This window comes from Tachypleus tridentatus, chromosome 3 (assembly GCF_004210375.1).
Source record: "Tachypleus tridentatus isolate NWPU-2018 chromosome 3, ASM421037v1, whole genome shotgun sequence".
NCBI lineage: Eukaryota > Metazoa > Arthropoda > Merostomata > Xiphosura > Limulidae > Tachypleus > Tachypleus tridentatus.
Genome location: NC_134827.1, coordinates 108,480,587 through 108,501,972, shown reverse-complemented (window position 1 = coordinate 108,501,972; position 21,386 = coordinate 108,480,587). Strand labels below are relative to the sequence as shown.

The window sequence follows — 21,386 nt, the reverse complement described above, 5'->3', positions numbered from 1 at the left end:
TAATAAGTTATCTGATGATAGACTTTACAACACTAACATAATTACAGTAGGACAGAACAAGGAACAGAACAACATTGTTATAATAAGTTATCTGATGATAGAGTTTACAACACTAACATAATTACAGTGGAACAGAACAAGGAACAGAACAACATTGTTATAATAAGTTATCTGACGATAGACTTTACAACACTAACATAATTACAGTAGAACAGAACAAGGAACAGAACAACATTGTTATAATAAGTTATCTGACGATAGACATTACAACACTAACATTATTACAGTAGAACAGAACATAGAACAGAACAACATTGTTATAATAAGTTATCTGACGATAGACTTTACAACACTAACATAATTACAGTAGACCAGAAGAAGGAACAGAACAACATTGTTATAATAAGTTATCTGATGATAGACATTACAACACTAGCAAAATTACAGTAGGACAGAACAAGGAACAGAACAACATTGTTATAATAAGTTATCTGACGATAGACTTTACAACAGTAACATAATTACAGTAGGACAGAACAAGGAATAGAACAACATTGTTTTAATAAGTTATCTGATGACAGACTTTACAACACTAACATAATTACAGTAGGACAGAACAAGGAACAGAACAACATTGTTATAATAAGTTATCTGATGATAGACTTTACAACACTAACATAATTACAGTAGGACAGAACAAGGAACAGAACAACATTGTTATAATAAGTTATCTGACGATAGACTTTACAACACTAACATAATTACAGTAGGACAGAACAAGGAACAGAACAACATTGTTATTATAAGTTATCTGATGATAGACTTTACAACACTAGCATAATTACAATAGGACAGAACAAGGAACAGAACAACATTGTTTTCATAAGTTATCTGACGATAGACTTTACAACACTAACATAATTACAGTAGAACAGAACAAGGAACAGAACAACATTGTTATAATAAGTTATCTGATGATAGACTTTACAACACTAACATAATTACAGTACGACAGAACAAGGAACAGAACAACATTGTTATAATAAGTTATCTGATGATAGACTTTACAACACTAACATAATTACAGTAGAACAGAACAAGGAACAGAACAACATTGTTATAATAAGTTATCTGACGATAGATTTTACTTACATCACTAACAGAACTAAACTATCTAGGGTACATGTAGATCAATCCTTGTTTGTCGCTATAAAAATTTAAACTCTCTTGTATTTGTTGTAACTTGTATTGCTAAGTGATACGGTAGTAACTGAATATAAAGTTGTGTTATGTGATTTAAACCACTTTGTACGAGTACCAGAAGGATTGGTCAACAATTGTCTTATTTGTTGTCCGGTTAATAACTGTGTGTATATTTATATAGAAATAGGCTTGACGTGGCCTAGTGGATAACGTTGCCGAATTGTAAAGCCATTGATTCAAAGTTTGCTACCCGTTGTCGCAAAAACTTGCCCAGCATATTGGGACTTTAGGTGCGTTATGAGAGTGAACAGCCAAATACCGTGGTTCTTTTGGATGGACTTTGTCTTTGATTTGGACTTTTAATTACTATCGTCTTTTCGTGTTTGTTAGTTCATCATAAGCGACTGCTGTGTGCAAATAACTCTTAAGCAGCTTTGTACGAAATTTTGAAACAAACCGACAAATTGTACAGAAAGTTATTTCAAGACTTTTACTCTAGATCCGTGGAAATTAGAAAAGGTTTCGAATTTGTTTGTTGTTTAGGAAGTTTCACGAACATCTATAATACTACGTCACTACCAGACTAATGATAGTTATAAGAACATCTTTCTTTACTGGCTCATTACGGTTTCCAATCAGAAGAAAAATGTGTACCAACATTTCCACCGTACACTCTGTGTTGCTCCGTCGCTTTTAAGCCTAAACCTTGTGTCCTTAGAAACGTACGTCTTTTAAAGGATTACATTAATGCCGTCTCATGAAGTATTTATTATGTAGGCTGATCTCTGAGAACTTTTTATGAATAGATAAACTAGTTTTCGTTTTTTGTGTGTCTAAGGAACTTTTAGGAAAGTCGTAGTTTAAATACCGAAAGTCTGTGAAATACTGGAAATCAATAGGCTTAAGATCTATAATACAAATTACGTATTCTGTAGATATTTGTGGAAATCAATAGACTTAAGATCTATAATACAAATTACATATTCTGTAGATATTTGTGGAAATCAATAGGCTTAAGATCTATAATACAAATTACATAATCTGTAAATATTTGTGGAAATCAATAGGCTTAAGATCTATAGCACAAATTACATATTCTGTAGATATTTGTGGAAATCAATAGGCTTAAGATCTATAATACAAAAAACATATTCTGTAAATATTTGTGGAAATCAATAGGCTTAAGATCTATAATACAAAAAACATATTCTGTAAATATTTGTGGAAATCAATAGGCTTAAGATCTATAATACAAATTACATATTCTGTAGATATTTGTGGAAATCAATAGGCTTAAGATCTATAATACAAATTACATAATCTGTAAATATTTGTGGAAATCAATAGGCTTAAGATCTATAATACAAATTACGTATTCTGTAGATATTTGTGGAAATCAATAGGCTTAAGATCTATAATACAAATTACATAATCTGTAAATATTTGTGGAAATCAATAGGCTTAAGATCTATAGCACAAATTACATATTCTGTAGATATTTGTGGAAATCAATAGGCTTAAGAACTATAATACAAATTACCTATTCTGTAGATATTTGTGGAAATCAATAGGCTTAAGATCTATAATACAAATTACGTATTCTGTAAATATTTGTGGAAATCAATAGGCTTAAGATCTATAATACAAATTAGGTATTCTGTAGATATTTGTGGAAATCAATAGGCTTAAGATCTATAATACAAATGACATATTCTGTAAATATTTGTGGAAATCAATAGGCTTAAGATCTATAATACAAATTACGTATTCTGTAAATATTTGTGGAAATCAATAGGCTTAAGATCTATAATACAAATTAGGTATTCTGTAGATATTTGTGGAAATCAATAGGCTTAAGATCTATAATACAAAATGACATATTCTGTAAATATTTGTGGAAATCAATAGGCTTAAGATCTATAATACAAATTACATATTCTGTAGATATTTGTGAAAATCAATAGGCTTAAGATCTATAATACAAATTACGTATTCTGTAGACATTTGTGGAAATCAATAGGCTTAAGATCTATAATACAAATTAGATATTCTGTAAATATTTGTGGAAATCAATAGGCTTAAGATCTATAATACAAATTACGTATTCTGTAAATATTTGTGGAAATCAATAGGCTTAAGATCTATAATACAAATTAGGTATTCTGTAGATATTTGTGGAAATCAATAGGCTTAAGATCTATAATACAAATTACGTATTCTGTAAATATTTGTGGAAATCAATAGGCTTAAGATCTATGATACAAATTAGGTATTCTGTAGATATTTGTGGAAATCAATAGGGTTAAGATCTATAATACAAATTACATATTCTGTAAATATTTGTGGAAATCAATAGGCTTAAGATCTATAGCACAAATTACATATTCTGTAGATATTTGTGGAAATCAATAGGCTTAAGAACTATACTACAAATTACGTATTCTGTAGATATTTGTGGAAATCAATAGGCTTAAGATCTATAATACAAAAAACATATTCTGTAAATATTTGTGGAAATCAATAGGCTTAAGATCTATAACACAAATTACATATTCTGTAGATATTTGTGGAAATCAATAGGCTTAAGATCTATAATACAAATTAGGTATTCTGTAGATATTTGTGGAAATCAATAGGCTTAAGATCTATAATACAAATGACATATTCTGTAAATATTTGTGGAAATCAATAGGCTTAAGATCTATAATACAAATTACGTATTCTGTAAATATTTGTGGAAATCAATAGGCTTAAGATCTATAATACAAATTAGGTATTCTGTAGATATTTGTGGAAATCAATAGGCTTAAGATCTATAATACAAATGACATATTCTGTAAATATTTGTGGAAATCAATAGGCTTAAGATCTATAATACAAATTACATATTCTGTAGATATTTGTGAAAATCAATAGGCTTAAGATCTATAATACAAATTACGTATTCTGTAGACATTTGTGGAAATCAATAGGCTTAAGATCTATAATACAAATTAGATATTCTGTAAATATTTGTGGAAATCAATAGGCTTAAGATCTATAATACAAATTACGTATTCTGTAAATATTTGTGGAAATCAATAGGCTTAAGATCTATAATACAAATTAGGTATTCTGTAGATATTTGTGGAAATCAATAGGCTTAAGATCTATAATACAAATTACGTATTCTGTAAATATTTGTGGAAATCAATAGGCTTAAGATCTATGATACAAATTAGGTATTCTGTAGATATTTGTGGAAATCAATAGGGTTAAGATCTATAATACAAATTACATATTCTGTAAATATTTGTGGAAATCAATAGGCTTAAGATCTATAGCACAAATTACATATTCTGTAGATATTTGTGGAAATCAATAGGCTTAAGAACTATACTACAAATTACGTATTCTGTAGATATTTGTGGAAATCAATAGGCTTAAGATCTATAATACAAAAAACATATTCTGTAAATATTTGTGGAAATCAATAGGCTTAAGATCTATAACACAAATTACATATTCTGTAGATATTTGTGGAAATCAATAGGCTTAAGATCTATAATACAAATTACGTATTCTGTAGATATTTGTGGAAATCAATAGGCTTAAGATCTATAATACAAAAAACATATTCTGTAAATATTTGTGGAAATCAATAGGCTTAAGATCTATAATACAAATTACATATTCTGTAGATATTTGTGGAAATCAATAGGCTTAAGATCTATAATACAAATTACGTATTCTGTAGATATTTGTGGAAATCAATAGGCTTAAGATCTATAATACAAAAAACATGTTCCGTAAATATTTGTGGAAATCAATAGGCTTAAGATCTATAATACAAATTACATATTCTGTAGATATTTGTGGAAATCAATAGGCTTAAGATCTATAATACAAATTACGTATTCTGTAGATATTTGTGGAAATCAGTAGGCTTAAGATCTATAATACAAATTACATAATCTGTAAATATTTGTGGAAATCAATAGGCTTAAGATCTATAGCACAAATTACATATTCTGTAGATATTTGTGGAAATCAATAGGCTTAAGAACTATAATACAAATTACGTATTCTGTAGATATTTGTGGAAATCAATAGGCTTAAGATCAATAATACAAATTACGTATTCTGTAGATATTTGTGGAAATCAATAGGCTTAAGATCTATAATACAAAAAACGTATTCTGTAAATATTTGTGGAAATCAATAGGCTTAAGATCTATAATACAAATTACGTATTCTATAAATATTTGTGGAAATCAATAGGCTTAAGATCTATAATACAAATTAGGTATTCTGTAGATATTTGTGGAAATCAATAGGCTTAAGATCTATAATACAAATTACATATTCTGTAAATATTTGTGGAAATCAATAGGCTTAAGATCTATAGCACAAATTACATATTCTGTAGATATTTGTGGAAATCAATAGGCTTAAGAACTATAATACAAATTACGTATTCTGTAGATATTTGTGGAAATCAATAGGCTTAAGATCTATAATACAAAAAACATATTCTGTAAATATTTGTGGAAATCAATAGGCTTAAGATCTATAACACAAATTACATATTCTGTAGATATTTGTGGAAATCAATAGGCTTAAGATCTATAATACAAATTACGTATTCTCTAGATATTTGTGGAAATCAATAGGCTTAAGATCTATAATACAAAAAACATATTCTGTAAATATTTGTGGAAATCAATAGGCTTAAGATCTATAATACAAATTACATATTCTGTAGATATTTGTGGAAATCAATAGGCTTAAGATCTATAATACAAATTACGTATTCTGTAGATATTTGTGGAAATCAATAAGCTTAAGATCTATAATACAAATTACGTATTCTGTAGATATTTGTGGAAATCAATAGGCTTAAGATCAATAATACAAATTACGTATTCTGTAGATATTTGTGGAAATCAATAGGCTTAAGATCTATAATACAAATTACGTATTCTGTAGATATTTGTGGAAATCAATAGGCTTAAGATCTATAATACAAATTACGTATTCTGTAGATATTTGTGGAAGTCAGTAGGCTTAAGATGTATAATACAAATTACGTATTCTGTAGATATTTGTGGAAATCAATAGGCTTAAGATCTATAACACAAATTACATATTCTGTAGATATTTGTGGAAATCAATAGGCTTAAGATCTATAATACAAATTACGTATTCTGTAGATATTTGTGGAAATCAATAGGCTTAAGATCTATAATACAAAAAACATATTCTGTAAATATTTGTGGAAATCAATAGGCTTAAGATCTATAATACAAATTACATATTCTGTAGATATTTGTGGAAATCAATAGGCTTAAGATCTATAATACAAATTACGTATTCTGTAGATATTTGTGGAAATCAATAAGCTTAAGATCTATAATACAAATTACGTATTCTGTAGTTATTTGTGGAAATCAATAGGCTTAAGATCAATAATACAAATTACGTATTCTGTAGATATTTGTGGAAATCAATGGGCTTAAGATCTATAATACAAATTACGTATTCTGTAGATATTTGTGGAAATCAATAGGCTTAAGATCTATAATACAAATTACGTATTCTGTAGATATTTGTGGAAGTCAATAGGCTTAAGATCTATAATACAAATTACGTATTCTGTAGATATTTGTGGAAATCAATAGGCTTAAGATCTATAATACAAATTACGTATTCTGTAGATATTTTGTTTTCTTTTTTACGTTCCTCTTAATTTGTCTATTCTAGATTCAAAACGATATTTTAAAATAGGATTTATAAATCTATTTTGTAATTCTCAAAAGCTACTGTTCAATTCCAGCTTACGAGTCTAGTATTGGACAATCAATCCAAAATTCCCTTTCATCAGTACCAAACTCATTAGCTGGGCTGGACAATCAATCCAAAATCGACAGATTGAAAGAGAAATGAACAAAGAAAAGCTTTGTTCGATTTGTGTGTGTGATTCCTACTGAACACTTTCAGGTAACTTCTTATGTTATTGTTTTATTTTTGTCTTGAAATTTATGACTCAAACAGTAGTTACTTTTATTATAACAGTATTTTATATAACTTGCAAATAAGTCAGTGAAAACCGAATTGAATGAGCCTGGGCTGCGTATCGGAAAGTCTGAGGTTCAAGCTTGTAGTTTACCACTTAATACGTTCTGCACTTTTATTTGTGTTTTAAATGTGACGTCAGCCTCACCCTTCGGTTAAAGTAACCGTGTAGGCAGCAGATGCTGTTGACTGGTTGCTAGCCTTCTGGTCAGTAATGCTAAAATAAGGACGGTTATGCGTGGACCTTGGGATCATTTGACCTGGCCGTTTAGTCCATGTGTCATATGTCGTAATGTTTGGTTATTTATACTAAAGTTACTTTGACTTCCGGGTCGCAAAATTTGGATTGTTTTCAGTAATAACAAGTATATGAAAAAATATAAGGGTGGGAAAAGTGTGAACACCTCTTCCACCTCAAAGAAAGAGGGTGTACATTAAAGAAAGAATATACTGCATACTGACATATTTACATATCTAATATTGATACAGGCTAACAAGAACTCCGATACATAATCCGAAATGTCTGTCTGTTAGTTTTCATTACATAGGATGATACACTCCATGTGCGATGTGACGTCTTCCTTAAAATATTAGGGTTAACATTGGCGAAACTTTTGACAATTTTCTGTTTCTACACGTCATTTCTTTGATACAGTTTCTCTGCCATGTTCGTTACTGAAATGCGAAGAAATAAACTATGAACACGAACTTTAAATAACGGGGGTTGTTCAGACTTTCTGACCACCTTGTACAATATTTTTATGAAATAGTGATGAATCTAAACTGGAAGAAGTGAACACAAACAACTTGCTTCATGTGAACTGCTTTAATTACTCTCACCTGTATCAGGATTCACAAAGTTATCGTGGGTAAATTAACTACAATTATCAAACACATTCAGAGAAAACATTTAACAAGATGTGTATATATTTCACACGACTTTCGTTGATTAATTAGAAGATAAAGGAAAAAAAAAACAAAGCTGAAAACTTTATAAGTTAACAAACTGATAAACACTAAACTAAAACTATAATCACTGTGGTTTGAACATCTTTTCTAAGTTAACAAAGCTTCATAATGATTATTTACACTTCTCATAAAGCTAATCATTTTATTCTAGCATGTCCTTTAGGGCTATGTCTTATGACAAGTAAGATTAAGTACAAGAACCATCGTGAACGTCAGTCACAACAGAAATGATTTAAGAGCAAACAATAGAAGTTTTATTATTGATCGTGTGTACGTTTTGTAAGAAAATACAGAAGCAGACACGAAGATCCTGTCAGCATTGATGAAGAAAAGAAGTTACGAATGAATCAAATAACAGGTAACCATACTATTCATAGATAAAAGTGTAGCTCATCAGTTGCCTTCCCCCTGAGCAGTAGTTGTAGATTAGGGACAACGACCTTAATAGTTTTCCACGAAGGAAAATAAAACAATAACCAACAAACAGATTTTTCTCAGGACCTGAAAGCAAATCCAACTTCACAGCCTGAAAAAAAGAAAAGACAGACCTCTAGAAAACAATAAAAGACAACAAAATTATTATTTTGAACAGTCGTAAAGTGTTAAGTTTCGTTGCATAGTTCCTAAAAATAATTCTGTGGAAAATACGTCACTGAACAGCCCTGAAATCATCCAATGAAAGTTTATGGTATCTTGACCAATCACGTGATTCGAAGAAAAATAAAAAAGTAACTTATAATGTTGACAATATAAATTTTGTCACCATTGGGGCTCAAGACGCTTGGCTCGCAATGTGCTGGTCGCAGGTTCGAATCCCATCACCGAACGTGCTCGATTCTTCACGAGTGGGGGTGGGATAATGCCAGTCTTACAACTTAAGAATACTGGTCTAATAGCTACCAAAGTGTTGTGACTATCTGCTTTCTCTCTGTTGCATTTTTTTTAAAATTAGGGTTGACTAATTCATACAACCCTCGCGCAAAATAGAACAAAACAAGGCCTTTATACAGTAACTTTACAAGTTGTGTTTTTTACTGACGTTTTGAAAAGTGTGATGCTAACCAAATTTGGGCTCAGATTTTACAACACCAGAAAGAAAGGACATTTCTGGTGTGTTATTTTTTATTCCAAAGCTCACCGGTTATAAATATCGGAATACAAGATATGAAAATTTGAAACATACTTTTATATATCACAAAATAACCTTAGATAATTCAGGTTTCGTGGTTTTTATAATCAAAACATGACAATTGTAGAGAAAGTCGTGGATTGGTAAATAAACCTAATACAGCATGACACTTGTGGAGAAAATCTTGGATTGGTAAATAACATAATTCATCATGACACTTGTGGAGAAAATCTTGGATTGGTAAATAACATAATTCAGCATGACACTTGTGGAGAAAGTCTTGGATTGGTAAATAACATAATTCATCATGACAGTTGTGAAGAAAATCTTGGATTGGTAAATAACATAATTCATCATGACACTTGTGGAGAAAGTCTTGGATTGGTAAATAACATAATTCATCATGACACTTGTGGAGAAAGTCTTGGATTGGTAAATAACCTAATTCAGCATGACACTTGTGGAGAAAGTCTTGGATTGGTAAATAACATAATTCATCATGACACTTGTGGAGAAAGTCTTGGATTGGTAAATAACATAATTCATCATGACACTTGTGGAGAAAGTCTTGGATTGGTAAATAACCTAATTCAGCATGACACTTGTGGAGAAAGTCTTGGATTGGTAAATAACCTAATTCAGCATGACACTTGTGGAGAAAGTCTTGGATTGGTAAATAACCTAATTCAGCATGACACTTGTGGAGAAAGTCTTGGATTGGTAAATAACCTAATTCAGCATGACACTTGTGGAGAAAGTCTTGGATTGGTAAATAACCTAATTCAGCATGACACTTGTGGAGAAAGTCTTGGATTGGTAAATAACCTAATTCAGCATGACACTTGTGGAGAAAGTCTTGGATTGGTAAATAACCTAATTCAGCATGACACTTGTGGAGAAAGTCTTGGATTGGTAAATAACCTAATTCAGCATGACACTTGTGGAGAAAGTCTTGGATTGGTAAATAACCTAATTCAGCATGACACTTGTGGAGAAAGTCTTGGATTGGTAAATAACATAATTCATCATGACACTTGTGGAGAAAGTCTTGGATTGGTAAATAACCTAATTCAGCATGACACTTGTGGAGAAAGTCTTGGATTGGTAAATAACCTAATTCAGCATGACACTTGTGGAGAAAGTCTTGGATTGGTAAATAACCTAATTCAGCATGACACTTGTGGAGAAAGTCGTGGATTGGTAAATAACATAATTCAGCATGACACTTGTGGAGAAAGTCTTGGATTGGTAAATAACATAATTCATCATGACACTTGTGGAGAAAGTCTTGGATTGGTAAATAACCTAATTCAGCATGACACTTGTGGAGAAAGTCGTGGATTGGTAAATAACCTAATTCAACATGACACTTGTGGAGAAAGTCTTGGATTGGTAAATAACCTAATTCATCATGACACTTGTGGAGAAAGTCTTGGATTGGTAAATAACCTAATTCATCATGACACTTGTGGAGAAAATCTTGGATTGGTAAATAACCTAATTCAGCATGACACTTGTGGAGAAAGTCTTGGATTGGTAAATAACATAATTCATCATGACACTTGTGGAGAAAATCTTGGATTGGTAAATAACCTAATTCAGCATGACACTTGTGGAGAAAGTCTTGGATTGGTAAATAACATAATTCATCATGACACTTGTGGAGAAAGTCGTGGATTGGTAAATAACCTAATTCAACATGACACTTGTGGAGAAAGTCTTGGATTGGTAAATAACCTAATTCATCATGACACTTGTGGAGAAAGTCTTGGATTGGTAAATAACCTAATTCATCATGACACTTGTGGAGAAAGTCTTGGATTGGTGAATAACATAATTCATCATGACACTTGTGGAGAAAGTCTTGGATTGGTAAATAACCTAATTCAACATGACACTTGTGGAGAAAGTCTTGGATTGGTAAATAACCTAATTCATCATGACACTTGTGGAGAAAGTCTTGGATTGGTAAATAACCTAATTCAGCATGACACTTGTGGAGAAAGTCTTGGATTGGTAAATAACATAATTCATCATGACAGTTGTGAAGAAAATCTTGGATTGGTAAATAACATAATTCATCATGACAGTTGTGAAGAAAATCTTGGATTGGTAAATAACATAATTCATCATGACACTTGTGGAGAAAGTCTTGGATTGGTAAATAACATAATTCATCATGACACTTGTGGAGAAAGTCTTGGATTGGTAAATAACCTAATTCAGCATGACACTTGTGGAGAAAGTCTTGGATTGGTAAATAACATAATTCAGCATGACACTTGTGGAGAAAGTCTTGGATTGGTAAATAACATAATTCATCATGACACTTGTGGAGAAAGTCTTGGATTGGTAAATAACCTAATTCAGCATGAGACTTGTGGAGAAAGTCTTGGATTGGTAAATAACCTAATTCAGCATGACACTTGTGGAGAAAGTCTTGGATTGGTAAATAACCTAATTCAGCATGACACTTGTGGAGAAAGTCTTGGATTGGTAAATAACATAATTCATCATGACACTTGTGGAGAAAGTCTTGGATTGGTAAATAACATAATTCAACATGACACTTGTGGAGAAAGTCGTGGATTGGTAAATAACCTAATTCAGCATGACACTTGTGGAGAAAGTCGTGGATTGGTAAATAACCTAATTCAACACGACACTTGTGGAGAAAGTCGTGGATTGGTAAATAACCTAATTCAGCATGACACTTGTGGAGAAAGTCTTGGATTGGTAAATAACCTAATTCAGCATGACACTTGTGGAGAAAGTCTTGGATTGGTAAATAACCTAATTCAACATGACACTTGTGGAGAAAGTCTTGGATTGGTGAATAACATAATTCATCATGACACTTGTGGAGAAAGTCTTGGATTGGTAAATAACCTAATTCAACATGACACTTGTGGAGAAAGTCTTGGATTGGTAAATAACCTAATTCAACATGACACTTGTGGAGAAAGTCTTGGATTGGTAAATAACCTAATTCAGCATGACACTTGTGGAGAAAGTCTTGGATTGGTAAATAACATAATTCATCATGACAGTTGTGAAGAAAATCTTGGATTGGTAAATAACATAATCCAGCATGACACTTGTGGAGAAAGTCTTGGATTGGTAAATAACATAATTCATCATGACAGTTGTGAAGAAAATCTTGGATTGGTAAATAACATAATTCATCATGACACTTGTGGAGAAAGTCTTGGATTGGTAAATAACCTAATTCAGCATGACACTTGTGGAGAAAGCCTTGGATTGGTAAATAACATAATTCAGCATGACACTTGTGGAGAAAGTCTTGGATTGGTAAATAACATAATTCATCATGACACTTGTGGAGAAAGTCTTGGATTGGTAAATAACCTAATTCAGCATGACACTTGTGGAGAAAGTCTTGGATTGGTAAATAACCTAATTCAGCATGACACTTGTGGAGAAAGTCTTGGATTGGTAAATAACCTAATTCAGCATGACACTTGTGGAGAAAGTCTTGGATTGGTAAATAACATAATTCATCATGACACTTGTGGAGAAAGTCTTGGATTGGTAAATAACATAATTCATCATGACACTTGTGGAGAAAGTCTTGGATTGGTAAATAACATAATTCAGCATGACACTTGTGGAGAGAAATTGTTGGAGAAGTAATTAGTAGAAGTTCTGAAACACTTTCGTCTTCAGACTCATTTAACGTTTGTCTGTTTTGTTCTAACATTTGTAGAGCTGCTTATTTGTAAGCGTGACAGAAGTAGAATTAATGAAAGGTAAGTGAAGTAAAGGCTCTGTAGACTCACTTTATAAACACCAGATGGCGGTGCGATCATTAATTGGGTGATATTCAAATAAATGTGTTTATGATTTAAAATAGGAAGCTTCAGTCTATTTTTTTTCTACAGTTTTTACCCGGTAAAAGTTTCTGAATGTATGACGACAACAGGTCTACACTTTGTTCTTGAAGAGTAAAGCACCCTCTATACGGGAGTGTTAGGGCCTTATAATTTTGTTTTTAATTGATTTGCTGAATTTACTTGTTTCCCTAACGTCTTGATAGTTGTAAAAAATAAGTTGTTTTAATGGTTTAATTGTGATTTCAAAAGACGTTGAATTCTATTGTGTGTGTGATCCACTTTGACGACTCAACCAGAAGATCAGTAAAAAGTAGTAACTTGGATTATCAAGTGGCTGGACAACCTTGTGGACAGCTCCTTTTCAATTTGAACCCTGCTTTTGTTTATTTATCATCTATTAGGTTTGCGTCAGATTTCCTGACTGTTTGTTAAAATGTGAATAACTTAATGTCATGTCTTCCTCTCAACTTTGGTATTTCTAATGTCATGTGTTCCTCTCAACTTTTGGTATTTCTAATGTCACGTCTTCCTCTCAACTTTTGGTATTTCTAATGTCATGTCTTCCTCTCAACTTTTGGTATTTCTAATGTCACGTCTTCCTCTCAACTTTTGGTATTTCTAATGTCATGTGTTCCTCTCAACTTTTGGTATTTCTAATGTCACGTCTTCCTCTCAACTTTTGGTATTTCTAATGTCATGTGTTCCTCTCAACTTTTGGTATTTCTAATGTCACGTCTTCCTCTCAACTTTGGTATTTCTAATGTCATGTGTTCCTCTCAACTTTGGTATTTCTAATGTCACGTCTTCCTCTCAACTTTTGGTATTTCTAATGTCATGTGTTCCTCTCAACTTTTGGTATTTCTAATGTCATGTCTTCCTCTCAACTTTGGTATTTCTAATGTCATGTGTTCCTCTCAACTTTTGGTATTTCTAATGTCACGTCTTCCTCTTAACTTGGCCCGGCATTCTAGGTGGTTAAGGCGTGCGACTCGTAATCTGAGGGTCGCGGGTTCGCATCCCCGTCGCGCAAACATGCTCGACCTTTCAGCCGTGGGGGCGTTATAATAATGTGACGGTCAATCCCACTATTCGTTGGTAAAAGAGTAACCCAAGAGTTGGCGGTGGGTGGTGAGGACTAGCTGCCTTCCCTCTTGTCTTACACTGCAAAATTAGGGACGGCTAGCGCACATAGCCCTCCTATAGCTTTTTGCGAAATTCAAACCAAACCAAACCTCTGAATTTTGCCCTTTATTATGCCATTTATAAATAAATTTAAAATGTAATTTTGTAATTTAAGAGATGTGCAAAGTGAGTCTAAAAGTACAAAATACTAAAAATTAAGTCAAATCTAAATGTCATATATGTATTCAAAATTTACAGTGTTTCGTGTTTGACGAGCTATTATAGGTTCCTTTGGTCAATCCCACTATTCGTTGGTAAAAGAGTAGCCCAAGAGTCGGCGGTGGGTGGTGATGACTAGCTATCTTTCCTTTAGCCTTACACTGCTAAATTAGGGACGGCTAGCGCAGATAGCCCTCGAGTAGCTTTGCGCGAAATTAAAAAAAAAACAAAACAAATTAAGCTGTACCACTGGGGGACTTTCACTTTGCAAAAGCCTATTTGTACTACTGGTTTGGTTTTGGTTTTTGGAATTTCGCACAAAGGTACTCGAGGGCCATCTGTGCCTAATTTAGCAGTGTAAGACTAGAGGGAAGGCAGCTAGTCATCACCATCCACCGCCAACTCTTGGGCTATTCTTTTACAAACGAATAGTAGGATTGATCGTAACATTATAACGCCCCCACAGCTGGGAGGGCGAGCATGTTTGGCGCGAACCCGCGAATTACGAGTCGCACGCCTTACGCGCTAGGCCTATTTGTACTACCACTGATGCTGGTAACAAACAAATCACCACAGTTATTTTTTCTCACAGCTACTCGTACCACTCATAGGTCAAGCAGAAAGCTGATTGCATATAACGCTAAAACCTGAGGTTCGATCCCGTAGAGCGCAGGTGACTTATTGCGCTGCTACACACTTATTGATGAACAACAAAAATAAGTACTACTTGTGAGTTTTCCTCTGTCCAAGTCAGAATAATTTATATAAACTACGTTTAAGCATTATGGTCTCAGAAATTTTGATTAATTATATAAATTATAGTTTAGATTCGTGTCCGAAAATTATTTCATCCACAGTGTGGTTGACCTTCGGCGTTACTGTTAACATTTCAAAGTTGAATAAACTTACCTCACCACCTGGTGTCGCGATCAGAAGCGTATCCTTGGTTATTCCATCCTCGTGGATCGTAATCCTGATCAAACTCAACATTACGATGACTTGTGTTCGCCTGATAGTCGTTTCTGGGGTATAAAGGATTATGGGGTCTCATCTCTACTTCATCGTATGGTGGTCTACTGTGTTGGTGGAAGTTGGTGTGCTGTGATTGGCCAGGACGGATAAATGTCGATGGTGGGGCTAACATTCGTTGCTTAAATAATTAATGAAAAAAACACACGCAGAATTAACATGATAATTAATATTATAATTAATATGATAATTAATATTATAATATGATAATTAATATTATAATTAATATGATAATTAATATTATAATTAATATGATAATTAATATTATAATATGATAATTAATATTATAATTGATATGATAATTGATATGATAATTAATATGATAATATTATAATTGATATGATAATTTATATTATAATATTATAATTGATATGATAATTTATATTATAATATTATAATTGATATGATAATTAATATTATAATATGATAATTAATATTATAATTGATATGATAATTAATATTATAATTGATAGGATAATTAATATTATAATTGATATGATGATATAATTAATATGACACTTGGTATGATAATTGGAATATAAATGTTGAATGTAATAATCTCATGGATTAGTTTTGGATATTATTTTGTGTAATGTTTATTTCTACCTTACGGTCCACCAGAGTATCCAGGAAATTTTCTTGGACCCGAATTTAATTGGTGAGAGGAAGTGTTGCTATTCTAATATATTTCAGTAGAGCCTAGAAGCTCTTTTGTTTTCTTTTGTTTATTCAAGAGTCATTGTTTGATAAATAACTGTCAAATGAAACATTTATGTATGTGTCTTGTTTTGTAATATGTTATATTGCAACCAAGTAGTGAGTCGTGACCTTCGCTGAACTTGTATTCCACAATACAACTCAGTCATGTCTTCTAGAATTGAATATTTTTACCTGGGAAGATGCAACCACCGAACATTAATAAGCACTCATTGAGCTTTTATAGAGAAACTGTATCAAGATTTAGCTTGATGGAACAGGGTTAAATGTTGATAAAGTATTGTCGATTAACCGCCTAGCCAGTTCATCATTGTGTTTAATTATAAACAACCTAGCCAGTTCATCGTCATGTATACTTACCTACTACCTAGCCAGTTCATCATCTTGTTTAATTATAAAGATCCTAGCCAGTTCATCATTATGTTTAATTATAAACAACCTAGTCAGTTCATTACCATGTATACTTACCTACTACCTAGCCAGTTCATCATCATGTTTAATTATAAACAACCTAGTCAGTTCATTACCATGTATACTTACCTGTTACATCACGTTACGTTTAGAAAGCTTTGAAAATTATTTCTTTTAAGTTGTGAAATATTATTTGTGATTAGTCATTGTTACACCTACATTTGACTGCAAGTGAAAAGCCAGTTCATCATCATGTTTAATTATAAACAACCTAGTCAGTTCATTACCATGTATACTTACCTACTACCTAGCCAGTTCATCATCATGTTTAATTATAAAGATCCTAGCCAGTTCATCATTATGTTTAATTATAAACAACCTTGTCAGTTCATTACCATGTATACTTACCTGTTACATAGCCAGTTCACCATCATGTTTAATTATAAAGATCCTAGCCAGTTCATCATTGTGTTTAATTATAAACAACCTAGCTAGTTCATTACCATGTATACTTATTTACTACCCAGTCAGTTCACCATCATGTTTAATTATAAAGATCCTAGCCAGTTCATCATTGTGTTTAATTATAAACAACCTAGCCAGTTCATTACCATGTATACTTACCTGTTACATAGCCAGTTCATTACCATGTATACTTACCTGTTACATAGCCAGTTCATCATCATGTTTAATTATAAACAACCTAGTCAGTTCATTACCATGTATACTTACCTACTACCTAGCCAGTTCATCATCTTGTTTAATTATAAAGATCCTAGCCAGTTCATCATTATGTTTAATTATAAACAACCTAGCCAGTTCATTACCATGTATACTTACCTGTTACATAGCCAGTTCATCATCATGTTTAATTATAAACAACCTAGTCAGTTCATTACCATGTATACTTACCTACTACCTAGCCAGTTCATCATCATGTTTAATTATAAAGATCCTAGCCAGTTCATCATTATGTTTAATTATAAACAACCTTGTCAGTTCATTACCATGTATACTTACCTGTTACATAGCCAGTTCACCATCATGTTTAATTATAAAGATCCTAGCCAGTTCATCATTGTGTTTAATTATAAACAACCTAGCTAGTTCATTACCATGTATACTTATTTACTACCCAGTCAGTTCACCATCATGTTTAATTATAAAGATCCTAGCCAGTTCATCATTGTGTTTAATTATAAACAACCTAGCTAGTTCATTACCATGTATACTTATTTACTACCCAGTCAGTTCACCATCATGTTTAATTATAAAGATCCTAGCCAGTTCATCATTATGTTTAATTATAAAGATCCTAGCCTGTTCATCATTACGTTTATACAAAGCCTAACCAGTTCATAACCGTGTATAGTTATACATAACCTAGCCTGTCCATTACCGCGTTTAATTATACACAGTCTAACCAGTTAATTATACAAAACCTTGCCAGTTCATCATCATTTTGAACTATAGTGTCGAGCCAGTACATAACCGTGTTTAATTATACACTGCCTGACCAGTTTATATTCGTTATAGTCTGACATGACACAATGTTTAGCTAGCTGTTTATTTATTTGTACAGAGCACAGCCAGCTATTTCTCTATTTACTTGTATAGTTTAGCCACCTGTTTCTCTGTCTACTTGTACAGTGTAGCCAGTTATTTTCGTATTTATTTCTACGTATTTACCTCGGTGTTTTGGTATTCACGCACGCGATAAACAGCCAAGTGCCCGAAAACAGCAATCTGTCGTGCACATTATAAACTTTCGATAACGCAAACATAGACATGCAATGAAACGAGTTCTTACCACGTTTCTGACTTCGGTTTTGTTCTTTCTTATTTGTGTTTGTCTTTTATCCACACCTATTAAGAAACAAATCTATGGAAAGAGAAAGAAGGACTTGTATTAAATATTTATAAAAGATTATATACATGTAACTACATTTTAAGAATATCTAAATATTACATAGTAATAAATAGGTTATATTAAAAAGTTCCAAAATAAATAATAATAGAAGTTGTAATTCCCTAGATTCAGTGACAAGTGGGGAGCTAATGACAGATTTGGTTTGACGTCTATAGTTAGAATTTTAAACTTCAAAAGAAACCAACGATATGCGGCCTTCAATCACAGTATTCTTAAAGACAGAAGTGCAATGTGTTCTACTTCACAATGGCATAGTGGTACGTCATATATCACTATAAACTGAGTTTCGATACCCGTTATGGGAAGAGCACAGAGTGTAGCTTTATGAATAATAACAAAACAAAGCAAACAATATGTTTCACCACCAGGTGGTGTTAACAAACTGTACAATATGTTTCACCACCAGGTGGTGTTAACAAACTGTACAATATGTTTCACCACCAGGTGGTGTTAACAAACTGTACAATATATTTCACCACCAGGTGGTGTTAACAAACTGTACAATATGTTTCACCACCAGGTGGTGTTAACAAACTGTACAATATGTTTCACCACCAGGTGGTGTTAACAAACTGTACAATATGTTTCACCACCAGGTGGTGTTAACAAACTGTACAATATGTTTCACCACCAGGTGGTGTTAACAAATAATATTCATTTCATTAACAAACTGTAGCAGATGTTTCAACATTCAGTTGTTACAGTATTAACAAACTGTACCAGGTGTTTCAACATTCAGTTGTTACATTATTAACCAACTGTACCAGGTGTTTCAACATTCAGTTGTTACAGTATTAACCAACTGTACCAGGTGTTTCAACATTCAGTTGTTACAGTATTAACAAACTGTACAAGGTGTTTCAACATTCAGTTGTTACAGTATTAACCAACTGTACCAGGTGTTTCAACATTCAGTTGTTACAGTATTAACAAACTGTACAAGGTGTTTCAACCTTCAGTTGTTACAGTATTAACAAACTGTACAAGGTGTTTCAACATTCAGTTGTTACAGTATTAACAAACTGTACCAGGTGTTTCAACCTTCAATTGTTACAGTATTAACCAACTGTACCAGGTGTTTCAACATTCAGTTGTTACAGTATTAACCAACTGTACCAGGTGTTTCAACATTCAGTTGTTACAGTATTAACAAACTGTACCAGGTGTTTCAACATTCAGTTGTTACAGTATTAACAAACTGTACAAGGTGTTTCAACATTCAGTTGTTACAGTATTAACCAACTGTACCAGGTGTTTCAACATTCAGTTGTTACAGTATTAGCAAACTGTACAAGGTGTTTCAACATTCAGTTGTTACAGTATTAACAAGCTGTACAAGGTGTTTCAACATTCAGTTGTTACAGTATTAACCAACTGTACCAGGTGTTTCAACATTCAGTTGTTACAGTATTAACAAACTGTACCAGGTGTTTCAACTTTCAGTTGTTACAGTATTAACAAGCTGTACCAGGTGTTTCAACATTCAGTTGTTACAGTGTTAACAAACTGTACAAGGTGTTTGAAGATTCAGTTGTTACAGTATTAACAAACTGTACAAAGTGTTTGAAGATTCAGTTGTTACAGTGTTAACCAACTGTACCAGGTGTTTCAACATTCAGTTGTTACAGTATTAACAAACTGTACCAGGTGTTTCAACATTCAGTTGTTACAGTATTAACAAACTGTACCAGGTGTTTCAACATTCAGTTGTTACAGTATTAACAAGCTGTACCAGGTATTTCAACATTCAGTTGTTACAGTATTAACAAGCTGTACCAGGTATTTCAACATTCAGTTGTTACAGTATTAACAAACTGTACAAAGTGTTTGAAGATTCAGTTGTTACAGTGTTAACAAACTGTACAAGGTGTTTCAACATTCAGTTGTTACAGTATTAACAAGCTGTACAAGGTGTTTCAACATTCAGTTGTTACAGTTTTAACAAACTGTACCAGGTGTTTCAATATTCATTTGTTACAGAATTAACAAACTGTACAAGGTGTTTCAACATTCAGTTGTTACAGTGTTAAGGTGTGATTCAGTACAAGGTGTTTCAACATTCAGTTGTTACAGTGTTAAGGTGTGATTCAGTACCTATATTACTTACTTGGAAAGGAAGAGGTATAGCACTGATACAAAAACACACCAGTATATAGAAGACTGCCAGGTTTTCATTTATTTTTTGCCACGTGCGCTCTTCGATAGATTCCTTATCATTACTTTTTACCAGGTCGTCGATGTGGTCCTGACAAGCAAAAAGAAATTGTTATTTACTAATGTAAAATAGCCTAATCAATTTGATGTACACTTCCCGCAAAAGGTAAAAAATGTAGCGCGGTTTCTTTTCATATTTATGTCTTTACATTATCTGTTTTGTGTTCAAACGTAACGGATTTATCTAAGCCTTCCTAGGACCTGCACATTTATGCAAGTGTTTTTTTTTTATATATAATACGTTTATAGAGAAATAATCCAAATTTTCGAAAGCAGAAAACTAGTTTTCATTGGTTATTAAAGATGTATAATATTGATATGTTCGCAAATACCAGACCACGGGAGAATACATCAGGAGGATGTAGGATGACTCTTTAGCAAGCCACTAGAGTGCGTGTATCATGCTCGTCGATCAGGAGAATGTTTCTTGAGGCAGGGCTAAAGTCTATTGTATCCGTTACAGCCCATATGCTAACGCCAAAATACCGTACAGTCCATGTGGCTTTTCCCCCGGAACTTGTCACTCGGACACTTC

At 32.5% G+C, this 21,386-nt stretch overlaps 1 protein-coding gene across 1 annotated transcript in view; it reads right to left on the bottom strand.

Annotated features, from left to right (window-relative positions):
• Nucleotides 1-8,068: 8,068 nt before the first annotated feature.
• LOC143247713 (uncharacterized) overlaps nt 8,069-21,386 on the bottom strand; it is a 37,102-nt gene continuing 23,784 nt past the window's right edge. The window contains exons 5-8 of the mRNA XM_076496130.1: nt 20,745-20,882; nt 18,518-18,589; nt 15,460-15,700; nt 8,069-8,752 (exon numbers count right to left, since the gene is read on the bottom strand). Coding sequence (XP_076352245.1) covers nt 15,461-15,700; nt 18,518-18,589; nt 20,745-20,882 — 450 coding nt within the window. The 3' untranslated portion in view covers nt 8,069-8,752; nt 15,460. The remainder of the gene's footprint in view (nt 8,753-15,459; nt 15,701-18,517; nt 18,590-20,744; nt 20,883-21,386) is intronic.